At 44.7% G+C, this 17,482-nt stretch overlaps 1 protein-coding gene across 1 annotated transcript in view; it reads left to right on the plus strand.

Moving 5' to 3' along the window:
* Window positions 1–16,941, plus strand: part of LOC117060742 (transient receptor potential cation channel subfamily V member 6-like) — a 33,322-nt gene extending 16,381 nt beyond the window's left edge. Inside the window, exons 4-15 of the mRNA XM_033173257.1 lie at window positions 461–601; window positions 1,523–1,621; window positions 2,394–2,569; window positions 3,033–3,179; window positions 9,152–9,364; window positions 10,529–10,615; window positions 11,421–11,497; window positions 12,325–12,490; window positions 12,890–12,956; window positions 14,670–14,938; window positions 16,085–16,191; window positions 16,677–16,941. Of these exons, the coding sequence (XP_033029148.1) occupies window positions 461–601; window positions 1,523–1,621; window positions 2,394–2,569; window positions 3,033–3,179; window positions 9,152–9,364; window positions 10,529–10,615; window positions 11,421–11,497; window positions 12,325–12,490; window positions 12,890–12,956; window positions 14,670–14,938; window positions 16,085–16,191; window positions 16,677–16,941 (1,814 nt within the window). The remainder of the gene's footprint in view (window positions 1–460; window positions 602–1,522; window positions 1,622–2,393; window positions 2,570–3,032; window positions 3,180–9,151; window positions 9,365–10,528; window positions 10,616–11,420; window positions 11,498–12,324; window positions 12,491–12,889; window positions 12,957–14,669; window positions 14,939–16,084; window positions 16,192–16,676) is intronic.
* The last annotated feature ends 541 nt before the right edge of the window (window positions 16,942–17,482 follow it).

Here is a 17,482-nt window from a genome sequence, read left to right on the forward strand (position 1 = left end):
GAGAGAGATGGAAATCCCAAATACAGGATTCAAAAGATGTACGTCATTATTTTTCTCATTAAATAAATCCTCTGAAGCATGGGGTGGAATTCAGTGTTGCGCACTTCCAATTGCTCTGTTTGTGCAGGCATTTCAACTTGCCAGATGGAAGTATCCCCCTCTCTCCTCCACCCCATGTGTTGATCTAAGGGGTTCTCCTAACTTCTCAAGCAAATTAGGGGGATGCAGGAGGAGAGGGGGGAAAGGCCCATTGCACAAATGCAATTCCTTTAGTAGGCGTCTGTTGATGCGCTGGTTAGCTGAAACTCACCCATGTTTTTTTTAATGGCTCCGAAAAACAAAATGTTGCTATCAAGTCTGCTAGCATTTGACAGAGTAACACTCCCAAAGGGGTTGGTGCAGATAATGTCCTGGTGCGAGTCTTTAATGGAAGGTTTGCTTTGTTTAATGTGAATTGCAGGACAAACACCTCTCCACATTGCAGCAATCAATCAAAATATAAACCTAGTGAAATGTCTGATCAAGAAAGGGGCTCACATCTCCACTCCTCGAGCTACAGGACTCTTCTTCAGGCACAACCCCAAAAGCCTCTTCTACTTTGGTATGGTTTGCAGAGAACGGGATTGCTTCTGGTAGCTGGTAGAAATGTTGTGCCACACAAGTGTTAGCAGAGCTTTCCAAAGTGTGTGTCTCGACATGTTCGTGTGTTGCGCGAACACTCCCCACGCTCCTCCCAGGGCTGGAAAGGGATTAGTTTAACCTCCGGTTTGCTAGTAAAACAAGGATGGCTGCTGAATCTCTCCTGCAAGAGTGTTCCACAGCGTGGGACCAGCAGCACTGAATGCCCAACTCCTAGTGGAGGCCAGTCGGGCTTCTGTAATGTGGGGGACAATTTGGTGCCTCTGCTCAAAACCAGCACCCCAAGCAAGTTCAGACAGCGGTTCTGCCCTTCACATCTAGAATTGCCATTTAGCAACAAGAAATATATTTCCTAGTAATGTTGGGTGCAACATCTATGGCTGTAATAATGCCCAATTCATACGGACAAGTCACCAAGTGATGAGACAAAACACCCATGACACCAGTTGCATTGGAAAAGAAAGAAAGAAAGAAAGAAAGAAAGAAAGAGAGAGAACACTGTCCCAGACAGAAAAACCAACTTATTCTAGGCAAAATTCTCTTCCAGCCCCAATTACAAATGGCATGACTATTTAAATCTCAGCCTGAAAGAAAATACCTCCCCCGACCCACACTTCCAGTGATCTGCTTTGTTGAGATAAGGATTCCCCCCCCCCCTTCATGCTGCTAGGTAGAACCATTACAGGTTCATGAATGTCCCACAGCAGGCGCAATCTTTGAAGAGGCATTCTCTGCATGAAAAAAGGAGGGATGTCTCTTCTAAGAAGGTAGCCATCACCTACAGCTTTTGCAACCACCTGTATCTTCTGTGTGATTAACCCCTCCCCCTCCAAATGCTCAGGTCTTGTTTTAATCCTGTTTTGTCCCTTGTATTCCTCTTCAGGGGAGCATATTTTATCCTTTGCCGCCTGCACAGGAAATGAGGAAATTGTGAGCCTCTTGGTTGAAAATGGAGCCGATATCAGGGCACAAGATTCTCTAGGTAAGAGACCTGCAGTCAGAAGGAGAATTAATTTCTTCTTTTTGGTAAAATGGGGCAAATAATTTTTTCTGGGTTGATCATGGTAGAAGCCAATGAGTTGAAATTTGAGGTGGAAGACATCTAATTAAATATCATCTTGCTGCAAACCCACCCATAAGCCGGACAAATCACACCTGCACCATTCCTTGTCTAAGAAAGAGGGTTGTTATTAGACAAAACAAAATTAAAAATTAAAAAAAAATCCTTCCAGTAGCAACTTAGAGACCAACTAAGTTTGTTCTTGGTATGAGCTTTCATGTGCATGCTCATACCAAGAACAAACTTAGTTGGTCTCTAAGGTGCTACTGGAAGGAATTTTTTATTTTGTTTTGACTATGGCAGACCAACACGGCTACCTACCTGTAACTGGTTGTTATTAGATTAAGACATGCATTGTTATAACAATTGCATGCTTTTAACTTGATTCATAGATCAGGCAATTATATTTACATACCAACCCCTCAATACTAATTAGCCGTAAGCTGATTATACAATCTATGACCTTTTAGGTGGAAAATATGGATGATTATGTGAGAATTTATTTTTCTTTTGTATTTATGTATTAAAATAATAAAAATTACTTCCATTGGTTTAAATCTACTGATCACATTTGAGCAGAGCTTTCACTTTACTAAATAATCTGATATTAGCGCAGTAAGCATTTTCACTCAACCGCTGTGTTTCATAACTTCGATTCCCTGAATATGGTTCTCTTATGCTGTTTCCATTTCAGGTAACACTGTTCTTCATATCCTGGTACTTCAACCCAACAGGACCTTTGCATGCCAGATGTACAGCCTGCTGCTTGCCTACGACAAACGAGAGGCTGGCCTGGGACCTATCGACTTGATCCCAAACCACGAAGGCCTCACTCCATTCAAACTGGCTGGAGTCGAGGGCAACACTGTGGTGAGCACACAGTCGCAACTAATCAATGTGGGAGACACCTTGAAGGAAAAAAAAGTTCTTTTAAAGTAAATAGAATTTCAAACTTGTGAGCACATGTAGAAAAATTATTTGCACAACCAATAAATTCTAGTGATTTGTGGATCCCCTTTCCTACCTCACTCCAGTTTGCAAAACTGGATTGGTAAACTAGATCTTTGCAAAACAACTATTCTGAAACATAGAGTTTAATTATGCACCGGGCTTGGCTTCTGGGTTTGCTCATGCCCAATTAGGTGAACAAGTACAAAAATGTCAAAGGTAGCTGTGTTTCATCAGTTCAAATGCTGTTTCAGGAAGTGCAAATTAAGTAGGTTTTGGGGTCTATGAATTTTCACCCAAATGACAACAATAGGCTCTGCCCCCCACCCCAAACAGTCCAGCACTAAGTATTGGATTTTCTGTAACTCTCGCTGTCTTTCTTCAGATGTTCCAGCACCTTATGCAGAAGCGAAAGCATGTGATGTGGTCCTTTGGGCCCATTAACAACATTTTCTACGACCTCACGGAAATAGACTCCTGGAACGAAGACCAGCCTTTTCTAGAGCTTATTGTCTCAACCAAGAGAAGAGAGGTACTGTGGAGCTCAGATACCTTTTTTTTTTTTTGTCTTTGTGGAAAAGAGGACTTGTGCTGGTATTATTGAAGGAGCAATCTTGAGTGGTCCTTATCCCAGCTGTTCGTATAATCCACAATGTTTAGGACTTCCTTGGCCAGCTGATGAAAGGAAGGAGGAGAAAAAGTGGTGGGATTCCAGAACAGGACTTGCATCACGGACTTCAACTTTGTGGGACAGAATGAAAGAATGCAGCCTTGCACTGCAAATTCACAAACTGTCCATTGGAACATTGCTGAAGCTGCAGGTGGCAGTGTAGCTTTCCAGGCTAAATGGCCTGTGCGCTTTTCTGTTTTCTCAGTGAAATTATTTAGGCTGTAATACTCACAATATTGGCTACCACAGCATTACAAGGTTTGAGCAGTTTGTAATGATGGAGATTTTTTTTTAACGTCCAGAAATACCAACTTGGGAAAGGACAGAATTATGTGTTACCGGCATGCAGAGCTCATACATCATCTGAATTTCAAAAGTTTACAAATTAATACATACAGTGGTCCCTTGGTTCTCGAACTTAATCCGTTCTTAGAGTCCGTTTGACTCCCGAAACCGTTTGAAAACCAAGGCGCAGCTACCGATTGGCTGCAGGAGCTTCCTGCACTCAATCGGAAGCCGCATCAGACATTCGTCTTCCAAAAAACGTTCGCAAACAGGAACACTTCCGGGTTTGCATAGTTCAGGCGCCAAGCCATTCAGGAACCAAGGTACCAATGTACTTTCCAGATACACATTCATTTCACATTCAACTTCCCCTCTACCCCTCCATGGTTTCCCCTGTGATTTCTAAAATTGCTGCATACTATAAATATTCTGTACCTTATCTTTTCCACACCATTCTCCGACAAGTATTCAACTGCTGCTCTTCATTCAAATCCTACCTGCGTTTTTACATGTTTACAACAATTCTTTAAATATTCAGCAAAAGGTTTCCACTCCTCCTTAAAGTCTGCCTCTTCTTGATCTCTTAATTTCCTTCGTTAAATTTGCCATTTCGGCACGGCACGCAGAGCTCTTTTTCAAACACATAGGCATGCTTCCTTGCTTTATGTTGCTTTTCTTCTCGGAACAGAATTCTAGAGATAGCGCAGCAGAGTTCAGCACTTTCTTCAAGTCAAAAGAAAAAAAGTCTGTTTCGAAAGGTCTCAAATACCTCTAAGGACTACAGGTGTATTCAGCAGGAGTAGCCTCTGCACACAGTAGCCTTCAACCTGTAGCAAGCTGGCCCTGTGTCCCCTATTGGCTTCCAGCCTTCATTAGGAAGGGAAGGGAATGTCGGTTGTGTATTCTGGGGCGTTGCAATCTATCTCAAAGTGTAAGTTGCATTGTGGAATATTCTTAAAGACCCAAGAAGCTGCCTGCAGTGCTCGCATTACTAATTGCTGTGGATTCGGTGGGATAATGAAGCCTTAATGCACACATCTAGCCTCATGAACCTTGAGCAATTTAGCTTCATTGGTCCTTTTCTTTTCCTGTTAGTTTTCCTCCTCCCACTGCAAACTGCTTCTACCCCTCTGGCCTCCTAAGAACCCTACTAGATACTGCAACTTTCCCTTTCCCCCAGGATGCCCATCGTTCAGTATATGCTGTTGGGAAGCTGCAACAGGGCTAGGGTGGCTGCTAGGGCTAGTCTGTCACTTTTCATAAGATCCAGAATCTTCCCATGAGTAAAATTCAGAAGCAGAAGCACGGGTTTGGTCAGAGGCAGCGCCTTAGATTTGGCCTCTGAGCCTGAAAACACAGTAATAACAAGGGCTCCCAAACTGCAAAGCCTTGGGCACTGATATAGCTCAGTGATACAGTACATGCTTCGTGGTCCAAATTTCCCAGGTTTGAATTCTGGCAATGCAGCTCCGTTACCCCCCAAAAACAAATGGTTTGCCTGTTAAGACTTTGCAAACCCTGCCGTGTAAGTTGCATATGCTGCTTGGCAGTCTTTCCATTAAATTCTATGGCTTGTTTATTACGTGGGAAATACTTCTCACACAATAGGCCTGTTAAATGGCTTTGCGGCAGCAACTGTTATCAACCAGCTCACCTGTATGATTTGGGACATTTGACGTCACCGTACCTTAATTTCTTTTTTTGACGTCTTTGCACTATCATAAACATGAAATGGCACTACGGAACGTGGTTGGAAGCACATTGACATATGCAACCTTGGTCTTTGACTAGTGGGCCACACCCAACACTGCAGCATGCCGCTCTGGATTGCACAACGCCCTCCTTTCCCTTTCTTTTTCATTATACGTTTGTTTCAGATCTCCTATGCATTTATTGCTATAACTAGCCCTAGAGAGTAATTTACGCCTCTGAGCATCATTACAAATCCTAGATACCACCCATGGGGAATCGTAGGCCTGTACTGTATACACATCGGCACAATTTCATATTTTAACAGTAGACATGGAGTCCCCCCCCACATGATTTTGGACTTTTGTTTCCCTGTTTAATCACTGGAAACGGTATAAATCCAGATTAAATGGTGGAAATTATATGGCATGGCATTTTGATAAGGATAACGTCCTGTGGAAGCTGTACAAAACATGCAGGGTATTCAGCAACAAAAGGATACTGAGCTTGTGCATAAAGGTAAAGATAAAGGGACCCCTGACTGTTAGGTCCAGTCGCGGACGACTCTGGGGTTGCGGCGCTCATCTCGCTTTACTGGCCGAGGGAGCCGGTGTACAGCTTCCGGGTCATGTGGCCAGCATGACTAAGCCACTTCTGGCGAACCAGAGCAGCACACGGAAACGCCGTTTACCTTCCTGCTGGAGCCGTACCTATTTATCTACTTGCACTTTGATGTGCTTTTGAACTGCTAGGTGGGCAGGAGCAGGGACTGAGCAACAGGAGCTCACCCCGTCACAGGGATTCGAACCGCCAACCTTCTGATCGGCAAGCCCTAAGCTCTGTGATTTAACCCACAGCGCCACCCGCGTCCCTTGAGCTTCTGCATAGGATATGGCTAATTGGACTGATGGTTTCGCGTAAAACATGCATGCATTAGCAGTAAACTGCCATGTGGAAGTGCCTGCTTCCACCGTCCCTCTCTCTCATCTGCCTGCCCCTGTCCTAGGTTGCCTCTCCTTTATTAAATTAAATTAATTTCTCATGGCATGGTAGCAGATCTCTTGCAAGCACCAGCACATAAGTAAGTTACTATCTAGCATCCCCATTGAAATTGTGTCGTACAACTCTTTGGGCCTATCTATTAATGACATCAGTTGCTAGCAGAAGTCACAAGAAGTTATAATCCCAGTTTCCACATTGTTCTGTAAACATTTTCCACTTTCCCTCCCCTGTGCTACCTTTTTGGCACCTATATCATTGTCAATCTCGGGTGGCGGTTTCAGATAAGCAAAATTGCATTTATGCTGGCTGTTAAAACTCCAGTAAAAGAAGATTGCCTTCGCAGCCTGGTGAGCAAACTTCCCCACCTCTGTGTTCCATCCTCTCTTTTATTGCCAACTTTGTGCGCCTTCTGTTCACAGCAACACGTTTGCCATTAAAGGCCTCTTTTCCCTGGATGAGGAACCTGTGGCCTTCCAGATGTTGTTGCATTCCAGCTCCCTTCAGCCCCAGCCAGCATTGCTAATGCTTAGGGACGAGGAGATTTGGAGGCTAGCAACATCCAGAGGACCACAGGCTCCCTTAGCCCTGACCTATTCTATGACCCTCAATTCCCCCCATATCTCCACCCCCTTTTTCTTCCTTGCCACTCTTGTTCACTTTCTTGGCCCACCAGGAAACTGTAGTTACCCTTCTGTAGATGCTTCCTGCAGTATATGTATCAGGACTAAGCCAAGAGACGTTTGAAAATAAAGGTCTGTTCTCATCCAGATCTCTTGCCTGATAGGACCAGCCCTAAGCTGCACCCCAAGTTTAACCTTGTCCCCCTGCCCAACACCAGACCCTTCAAGTGTCTCTATTTTCCAGGGACAGTCCCGGATTTACAGAAGCAGTCCCAGTTTCTGATTTGATCCCGGAATGTCCCTCTTTTCCTTAGGACGTCTCTCTTTTCATTGGGGAAATGTTGCACGGTGCGGAGTTTTCTGACCCCTTGAGCCATTTGAAGACAGCCCTGCATAGGGAAGTTTTTTTTTTAAAAAAAATGTTTTATTATGCTTTTATATCTGTTGGAAGCCTCCCAGAGTGGCTGGGGTATTAATAATAATTATGATGTTGATGATAATGATGGAATAGGACATCCCTATTCTCATCGGAGAAATGTTGGAAGGTATGCCATATAAACACAGCCACACACAGCATGGGGATTAATTGCTATGCTGGGCAAAAGCATTTCCTTCGTAAGGTCTGCAAACCCAATAAACGGCTTGTCTTGTTATTATATGATGTCTGTAGGCATTCCCAAAGGACAAATCCTGTCTCTATCTGGCCAGTGGAGAGTGCTTCCCCCTGCCCCCAAGTTTTCCTGAGCTACAGAGAAAGTGAGGGCAGGGCCCTATTTCACCTCCTCTGCTCCTTCAGGGAAAGCAAATAAAAACCGTTGCCGTTTCCCCCTTCCCCTAGCAGCTCCACAGGCATTTGGGAAGAGGCCCTGTAAGGCATGGCTTCTCCCCACCTTCAGATTCCTTGAGATTTCCCTCCTCGGGGCGGTTTGTGGGCTGCAGAAGCAGAATTGCAGAAATATGCCCCGTTGTGGTAGGAAAGGAAATTCATTTCCACATATCTGAACTCCGGCAGGAGCCTGTCAAGTTTCCCAGCTGCCTTTGATGTGCAGTTGGTGCCGGTGCTGTTGCTCAGATCCCTTTCATCTCAAGGGAGCCTGCAGAGGAGGTTTTCCGAGTGGACTGTGCCATTGGTTCCGTATGTTGTTGCCCTGCCAACATTTTATCTACTACCACCTCGTTATAATCATCATTTTCTCTGCTACTTCTGCAGCAACAGTGTAACATAAATAAACGGGATCTTCCTACTTTAAAGAACTCGCAATCTAAAACCTAGGACAGTAAAGTGGTGAAATATACCAGAGACAAGGGAGGCAGTAAAGGGAGCAAGGGGCACAGATGTGGAAATGTCGTATTATGTCTACTTAGGTTTCCTTTCAGCAGGGAATGGTGAATTAAGATACAAAGCTAAATCCTTCAAAGAAGAGGAAGGATTTGAGTGTTGCGAAGGGCAAAGAATAATGCTACCTAGGTGTTGTGGCAGAGAGCTTCCCCTTTAAGCAGAAAAAGGCAACGCACTTCATAGCCACACACCCCACCTCCGCCCACAGCCATCTAATCTGCTCTCTGTTGCACCAGGACACATACACACAACCACTCAAGACTAGGGTTGGAAAGAACTGTCCCATTTTAATTTTCCTAGTTTCTCATTTGTCCAAGCTAAAATTCAGTTCTCTTATGTTTTGCAGCAGTTTGAAAATCATCAGCGTTTTAGGGTGAATTTCTCCTAATAAACACGTTTTTATATGCAGTTATGACCTGTGTACACCTTTTTGCATTTTTTTGTATGTTATTTCCACTCGCGTCTTAATTTTCTTAACACCCCCCTGATGCGTGCATTTTTGTAAACAACTGCCGGTTGGAGAACTCCATCACAAAATTCAGATCAGTGTGGAATTTCAAAGACGACTGTGTTTTGGTTTGTACATTGTTTCAGAATGTACGGATTTGAGAGATTCGGCTTTAAATGCAAACTGAATCATATTTCTCCTCCATCCTTGTTCACGACGGACAAACAATCTAACCTTTTTGTTCATGCTTTGGAAAGCTGCCTTGCCAAATGTTTGCAAAGATCTGCATTCATTCTCCTCTAAGAATTCACCCTCTCTTGGGATGGAGAGAGAGAAGCTTTGTGGAGATACATTTTTTGTAGAAATGTGTTTCTTCCATACTCCCTTCAAACTGTGTCCCAGTAAGAAATGTCTTTTGGAGCTAAAGTCAATCTCTGCTTCTTCCCAACAGGCTCGTCGCATCCTAGACATTACGCCAGTTAAGGAGCTTGTGAGTCTGAAGTGGAACACTTATGGGCGCCCATACTTCTGCTTCCTGGCATTATTTTATCTCCTGTACATTATCTGCTTCACCTTGTCCTGCATTTACAGACCTCTGAAATCACGGTCAGAAAACCAAACGGATGACCGGGACATTACCATTGCCGTGCAGAAAACGCTGCAGGTGCGTATGTGTGTGTTTCCCCCCCCCCCTGTTAAAAATTATTTTTGTTAATAGCCTCTTATATAAATAAACCGGCCTGTTCTATTGTTCCACGTTTCTCAGTGAATCCATGCATGCTGCAAAACGAAGCAGGAACAAATAGTAAAACCCTAAAAGAATTAAAAGGGCTTTATACCATTTAAGATTGCAGGTGGGGAAAGACATATCTCACTTTTGAATACATCCATACTTAAAATAACTATCATAGCAGAGACAGAACTAGGCAGGAACCTTTCTCCCTGAAGTTCCACGTTTTGGAAAATTGCATCTCCCCGCCTGCAGTCTGAAATGGCAGCAATCCACTCTTCCATCTCAGGGAGTTTATAGCCTTGTCTTGCATCTGTAGCCACAGGGAGAGCTTGGAGAGGGCAAAGAGAAAATCCAGGAAACCCTGGTGCATTCCAACTATATACTGTATTTTCCGGCGTATAAGACGACTGGGCATATAAGACGACCCCCAACTTTTCCAGTTAAATATAGACTTTGAGATATACTCAACCGCAGATTCTCCACCCAGCGTATAAGACGACCCCCGACTTTTGAGAAGATTTTCCTGGATTAAAAAGTAGTCTTATACGCCAGAATATACAGTATTTTCATTTATTTATTTATTTATTTAAAATATTTTTTATTGAATTTTCAAATTATAACAACCAATTTCCCACAAATCTTAATTGAACAATTTATATACCCATATTTCTCCCCTCCCCCATCTTTGGCTCCCCCCCCCCATTTATTTCTGTATTGATTAATTAAACAAGTTCTATACCCTGCTGGTTTTACCTCTTATATGGTTGTGAAAGTTTAGTCAAAACCTGCCAATTATTCTATTTATCCATGTAAAAGTTCATTGGCTGTGGTTTTTTTAAGGTTATTAATTGTGTCTGCAAAGTGCAAAGTAAACAACATTTATGAACTTTCAAAGCTGAAACAAGAACAGGAAGAAAGCAGAAGAATATGAATACAAAGCAATGTAAAAAAGAAAACCCTATTTTTAAAGATGCCTAGAAGCAATGGGGGGAAATCAAGGGTCGAGCCTTCCCAAGTTCAATGCGTCGCTTTTTCAGGGCTTTCTCATCTCCTAATTCGTTCACTAACCAGTTGTCCTTTCTTTTCTCTTTTTAGGAGTCCTACCAGACATATGAAGACCACCTCAGGCTGGTGGGGGAGCTGATCACTGTGATAGGAGCCATGGCAATTTTGCTCCTAGAGGTGAGGAAAACCAGCAAACAGCTATTGTTCCAACGAAACCAAAACCAGTCCAGGAGCTCCATCTTCCATTTGGGTCGGCGCTGAAGTGTTGCGCTTTAATAGAGCATCTCAAGGCTACAAAATCTTGAAACCAGTTCAGTTGTCAGCACTTCCTCCAGAAAACCATGGGCATTGTAGTTTGGCCAAGCACTTCCAACAGGTAGCAAACAGTGCAAAGTATACATGACTTGATTACTATAATCAGCAGCTACCTATCTTGCAGACTGAAAGAAGGCAATCCAGCTTGTTGATGATTTTATGCATTGAGTCAAATATAGTTTGTGGTATTTATGCTGCCTGTTGGAAGTGTTTGGCCAATACACCCCAAATCTCTTGAGTAGATTCTACCTTGCCACTACTATCCACATGATCTATGCTTGACTTTATTCAATAGACTCGGGGAAGCTTATATTTTAACATTACTTACTTTTGGGAGCATATCACTTCCACAACAGATCTTAATGTCCTCCCTAACACCCCTTAGACCCTTAAACTGGTACCTAAGAGACAAAAAGCCCAAGGTGTTGTTGTTGTTATATACCACCATTTACCAAAAGATCCTAGGACGTCGTACAACATTAAGAACATATTTTATGGAGCATAATAATAATCACATAATATAAAGCATAATAATAGGCAGCATAATAAAAAAGTAATCATAATGAGGGTGGGCTGCTGGGCTAGACCAAATGGCTATGAGGGCACAAGTAGCTCCAGCTCTGGGTGAAAAATGGATGTTCCTTTCTAACTGATAAAATTGTTTCAGATTCCAGATATTCTAAGAGTTGGAGCCACTAAGTATTTTGGACGAACCATCCTGGGAGGACCTTTCCACATCATCATGTGAGTGTCTACATCTCCAAAACTCATAAAAACCCTCCTTTACTAACCTGCTCTCTGTCTCTTATTCCCCACCATCCCACCCCTTTTATGGGCTTCTTCCATCCCAGATCTCTTTCTTAATCTCTCTCAGAGAGTCACAACTAACATTTTCTGCCAGAAGTCAAAATGTGAGTGAATTAGTCAGTTTTATTCCTCAGATGCTAGTTCTGAGGAATTTTGAGAGAAGCTAGTGAGAAGATCTCTCAGGAGGACACAGCGATAGCCTCTAGGTTGTTTGCTGGGTTTTTCCTAGAGTAAAATCCAGCTCCACTCTTTCCCCTCTATCTTTTCACGCTAGATCCCTCCCAAGCAGACGAAGGCTGCGTCGGGGGGGGGGGGGGCAGCTCCTCCTCTGGGCCTGTCTGGCCCATTGCTCAGCCATGTGCAGCATTCTCCTTGATCAAGTTGTCAGAGGGGGAGACTAGCCAGCAGGACTGGGACTGTCCTGTTGTTATGTAGCAGGGCCAACCTCTGATTCCTCTCTGTCTGAGTCTGCGCTCACATTTTGACTCTCAGCTTCTAAGCCTTTCCTGGAAGGCTCTCCTTCTCCTGCCCCCTCTTGATCGCTCAATCCCCTGCTTCTAGCACCTCCCAGCTTGTCCCTTCTGCAGACTGCTCTTCAGTGTTCCACCACCAGGATCTGAGATCTAAGTTGTCTTCTTCTGTGCCCTCCTTGGGGGGCTCTTGGGTGGTCGGCTCCCACCACTCTTCCTCATCCAGCCAGTCCCTGACAGCAGGATAACCGCCTGTAGGTGTCCACATTCCTGATCGTACCATTTCCTTTGCAGCATCATGTATGCATGTTTGATCCTGGTGACCATGGTAATGCGACTCACAAGCACCGATGGAGAAGTGGTACCCATGTCCTGTGCCTTGGTTCTGGGCTGGTGCAACACCATGTATTTTGCTCGAGGGTTTCAGATGCTTGGGCCCTTCACCATTATGATACAGAAGGTGAGGAATGCTACATGACCTTGTTGCAAATACAGATAAAATGAATTCCAAGATTCTGTCTCCCATTTGCCTCCTATCTAAACTTCCTCCCAGAAGAATCTGTTGTGTAGAAAGGGCTAAAACGGCTGGCCATGGCAGGAATAGACTCCAAAAGCAGGAGTAAAATGTCTTAAATGCCAACAGTTCTCCCCCCCAATGCCTCCTAAGAGTTGCCTTGCTGAAACAGACTAATGGCCTATCTGTTCCAGCAATCTGGAGCTGGCAATTTGAGGATAGCTACAGCCTGCAAGCCTACCTAGTCTACCTTTAAATGTCCAAGCTAGATATTTATTGGGCGGGAAATCACTGTGCTGTGGACAGCTTGGATTTCACAACATCTCATTTCTCTCCTTCCTTCAGATGATCTTTGGAGATCTTATACGCTTCTGTGGCCTAATGGCGGTTGTGATACTTGGCTTTGCATCAGGTAAGACCGAAACGGATGGGTGCATTGAGTGGCCGTGGGGATTCATATCAGTTTTTACTAGGCAAGAATGGAGCTCAGAGGAACTGGAACAAAGCCTGAAGGAAGAGGGACAGGGGCAGTGCTAGATTAAGAAAAAGAGATCTGCAGGAAGGATGTAGTGGTGGATGTAGAGAACTGAGTGGAAGGAGTATGGAACTGAGCAAAGACCAAAGGAGGAAAATAAGAGCTGGAGTAGAGCCTCACCCTGAGAAAGTAGGGAACTGTGTACTATTGGCATGGAGTCAAAAGGCAAGGGAGCTAGGAAACAATGGGTCAGAGAAGCAAAAGACATGGTGTTAATGTGCCTTCAATAGTGTAAGTTCAGTGACAGTAGATGCAGCCCATAAACTGGAAAGTACACAGTTTTGGGAAGTGCTGGTTTTGACCCATAAAGCCTTAAACGGCTCAGAACCACAATACATCAAGGACCACCTCTCTCCATATGAACCTACCCAGACCCTGAGATCACCCTCTGAGGCCCTTATTCGTGTGCCTCCTCCATGAGAAGCCAGGAGGGTGGTAACACAAGAATGGGCCTTTTCTGCAGTGGCTCCCCGCTTGTCGAATGCTCTCTCCAGAGAAGTTCACCTGGCATCAGGCGGAAAAAAAAATTCCTCTTTAACCAGGCCTTTGGCTGGTTTACATCCGATGTCCTTTTAAACCGTGTTGTGGAAGGGGGATTACTGGGTTGTCTTTGTCTTTGTTTTTATTATGTATTTTCTGTTTTTTTGTATTGTGATTTTATGTTGTGAACTGCCCTGAGATCTACGGGTATAGGGTGCAGTATTTTTCGCTCCATAAGACGCACCTTTTCCTCCTAAAAAGTAAGGGGAAATATCTGTGCGTCTTATGGAGCAAATGGTGGTCCCTGGAGCTGAATTGCCCAGGGGCGAAAAGAGGATCATGCTTTTTATTTTACAAAGAGAAAAGGGGGTGTTGAAATGACCCCACTCAGCAGCTGATCAGCAAGAGATTGGGAGAGAGATAAGAGTCCTGGCTCCCTTTCAGCCCTGCCCTCTTGCCCAGGCCTCCATTGTTGAATGTGCTGCAGAGGGAGGTTGTTTGTTTCCCCAGCGACATGTGACTGGCTGATTAGATTATCTGTCTGGAAACTGTAGAAAAGGCTCCCTTTTGTTTAGAAGCTGCAGAAATGTGGGTTGAACCCCATAAAAGTGGGGCTTTTCCTCTTTGCTTTTCCCGCTTTGCAAAAGGAGCTTTGCTTTTCCTCCTTTGCAAAAAAAGCTGCAAAACTTTTAGCTGATCCTAAAAAAGCAGGGTTTTTCCCTTTGAAAAAAAAAAAGCTGCAAAACTTTCAGCTGATCCTCAAAAAACCAGGGCTTTCCCCTTTGCAAAAAAGCTGCAAAACATTTAGCTGATCCTCAAAAAATCAGGGCTTTTAGAGGAGGAAAACCAGAAAAATATTTTTTTCTTGTTTCCTCATCTAAAAACGAGGTGCGCCCTATGGTCTGGTGCGCCCTATGGAGCGAAAAACACGGTAGTTGTTTATTATTATTATTATTATTAGTAGTAGTAGTATTACTGCTCCTATTGTTAACTAATATTGTTATTATTAATAGAATGCACCCTTTCCCTTGACATCTTCTGTAGTTGACCAGCTCTCTTTGTCTCCTTCCTTCATTCCTTCCTTCCTTCCTTCCTTCCTTCCACCACCAGCCTTTTACATCATCTTCCAGACAGAGGACCCTAATGGCGTGGGGCATTTCTACAACTACCCCATGTCTCTCTTCAGCACCTTCGAGCTGTTTCTGACCATCATTGATGGACCTGCCAACTATGAAGTGGACCTGCCTTTCATGTTCAGCGTGGTGTACTTTGCTTTTGCGATCATTGCCACTCTGCTTATGCTGAACTTGCTTATTGCCATGATGGGCGACACCCACTGGCGGGTGGCCAGCGAACGGGATGAACTTTGGAGAGCACAGGTGAGAACATAATGTGAGCATGGCAGAGATTCGAGTGGCACGAGAATGAATAAGGTTTTCATGGGGTTGGTGGGAGTCAGGGTGAGAAGTGCTACAAAGGCCACCTCTGCTTGCTTAGCACATGTGCACATGTGCAAATTTACACTGGTTTCAGTCTGGTTTGAGTTCCATGGCTCCCAGGCAAGGAACCCTGGGAACTCTGGTCCTGTAGGCAGCCTGGGGATTTCTGAACAAAAATTCTCAGCACTTCAGTCTGCACTTGGTCAAGTTATTTGAGGAAAGCCACAATCAGGAGAGCCAACATGCCCTGCTATTGAAGGGGCCGACGTCTGATGTCATGCACCACATCTTGTGATGCGCTGACGTGGCACACCATGTCACCGCTCAACATTGAGGGGGCCCGACCCCCTCCTTAAGAATTTCAGGGGGGAGGCAAAGTGCCTTACAGCCCCTCGGCTGGCACACCTGGCCATAGTCATGAAACTGGCTTCCTGTAGATTGAGTGTGTAAAAATGGTAGCTATTGATCGTGTCTGCTGCTGCTTCTCTAGCTACTGTCTAAGGTAAAGGTAAAGGGGACCCCTGACCATTAGGTCCAGTTGTGTCCAACTCTGGAGTTGTGGTGCTCATCTCGCGTTACTGGCTGAGGGAGCCAGCGTACATCTTCTGGGTCATGTGGCCAGCATGACTAAGCCACTTTGGCGAACCAGAGCAGTGCACAGAAACGCTGTTTACCTTCCTGCTGGAGCGGTACCTATTTATCTACTTGCACTTTGATGTGCTTTTGAACTGCTAGGTGTGCAGGAGCAGGGACTGAGCAACAGGAGCTCACCCCGTTGCGGGGATTCGAACCGCCGACCTTCTGATCAGCAAGCCCCAGGCTCTGTGGTTTAACCCACAGCGCCACCCGCATCTATTATCCAGACGTTACCTTATAGCCTATCTAGCTACTATCTAGGTGTTACCTTATAGCCTCATATTACCTCAAATATCACTTAATATTATTATTTTTAAATAGTTGTTCTCCATTATTAATCTGAATTGCAACCAGTAAAGTTTAAAATTCAGATAATCTGAAACAGATTGATTTCTGAATACGAACCTGTCAAGTCGAAGGATGGCCTCCTGACCTTCTGTTCTTCTTCAGGTTGTTGCCACTACAGTCATGCTTGAGCGGAAACTCCCACGATGCCTCTGGCCTCGCTCTGGCATCTGTGGGCGAGAGTTTGGACTGGGGGACAGGTGGTTCCTCAGGTGAGTCCCTTTTGTCTAATGCTGTATTTGCATGCAGGAATGAATGAGTTTGATGGCACAGCAGTTGCAGCTATTTGTCTGCCTGCCTGCCTGCCTGCCTGCCTGCCTGCCTGCCTGCCTATCTATCTATCTATCTATCTATCTATCTATCTATCTATCTATCTATCTATCTATCACAGGCTTCCTCAACCTCGGCCCTCCAGATGTTTTTGGCCTACAACTCCCATGATCCCTAGCTAGCAGGACCAGTAGTCAGGGATGATGGGAATTGTAGTCTCAAAACATCTGGAGGGCCGAGGTTGAGGAAGCCTGATCTCTCATCTATCCATCCACCTATCTATCTAATGGCAACATAGGAAGCAGCTAAGTCAGACCATTAAGTGACTCGTGGCTCCATTGGTTAGAGTTTGCTGCTGATAACACCAAGGTTGCCTTATTGGTAGTTGGAGAAAAGTCCTTAACCTCATTGTTTCTAATCCGCACAGGGTGGAAGAGCGTTTGGATGCCAGCAAGCAGAAGATGCTTCGCTATGCAGAGGCCTTTAAGGGCCAAGACAAAGAGGATCTGGACAAGTTATCCGGGAAGCTAGAGCTGGACGATCCTTTCCGGAAGGAACCGTCTCCAACCGTCTCACGGAGCACAACCCAGAGTAGTTTCCACCGCGGTTGGCAAATCCTGCGGAACAACACCTTCAGCCACCTACGTGGTGAAGTAAACAATGCCTTAGAAGAAGAGGTCTACCATGTCTGAGATTTGCAATGCATCTTTAATTCCTCCAGGTGCTGGAGGGATCTTGTGGCAGCTTTATCAGCTGGCGTTTGTAAGAACATAAGAAGAGTTCTGCTGGTTTAGGCCCAAGGCACATCTTGTCCAGCATCCTGTTCTCACAGTGGGAGAACAGATCTGTTTTCACAGATTCCCGTTAGAAGTCTGCAAGGCAAGCAGGAGCTCAGCGCAACAGCACCCAGTTCTTGTGATCTTGTGGCAGCGTCCCAAGAGTTCATTTCATCCCTCTCAAGTGCGCTGCCTCTGCACTTCGGTGCAACAGACCCAAGGCTTCCTTGGGATGTGTATCACCTCCCTGCAGAAATTATCCTAAGGACAGCACCGGAGTTTTACCTGCATCAAAGGGGTTTTCACTGGGAGTTCAGTTACGACCCAATCGATAGTTCCTATCTCTCAGCATGTTCCCAGGCAACATTCCACAAAAGCTTCTCTATTCTCTGAAGAGCCAGCACTATGGAAATTTTAAATCTAATATGAAGGGAGGGAAGAACATTATTTAAACTCA

Source organism: Lacerta agilis, chromosome 16 (genome assembly GCF_009819535.1).
Source record: "Lacerta agilis isolate rLacAgi1 chromosome 16, rLacAgi1.pri, whole genome shotgun sequence".
NCBI lineage: Eukaryota > Metazoa > Chordata > Lepidosauria > Squamata > Lacertidae > Lacerta > Lacerta agilis.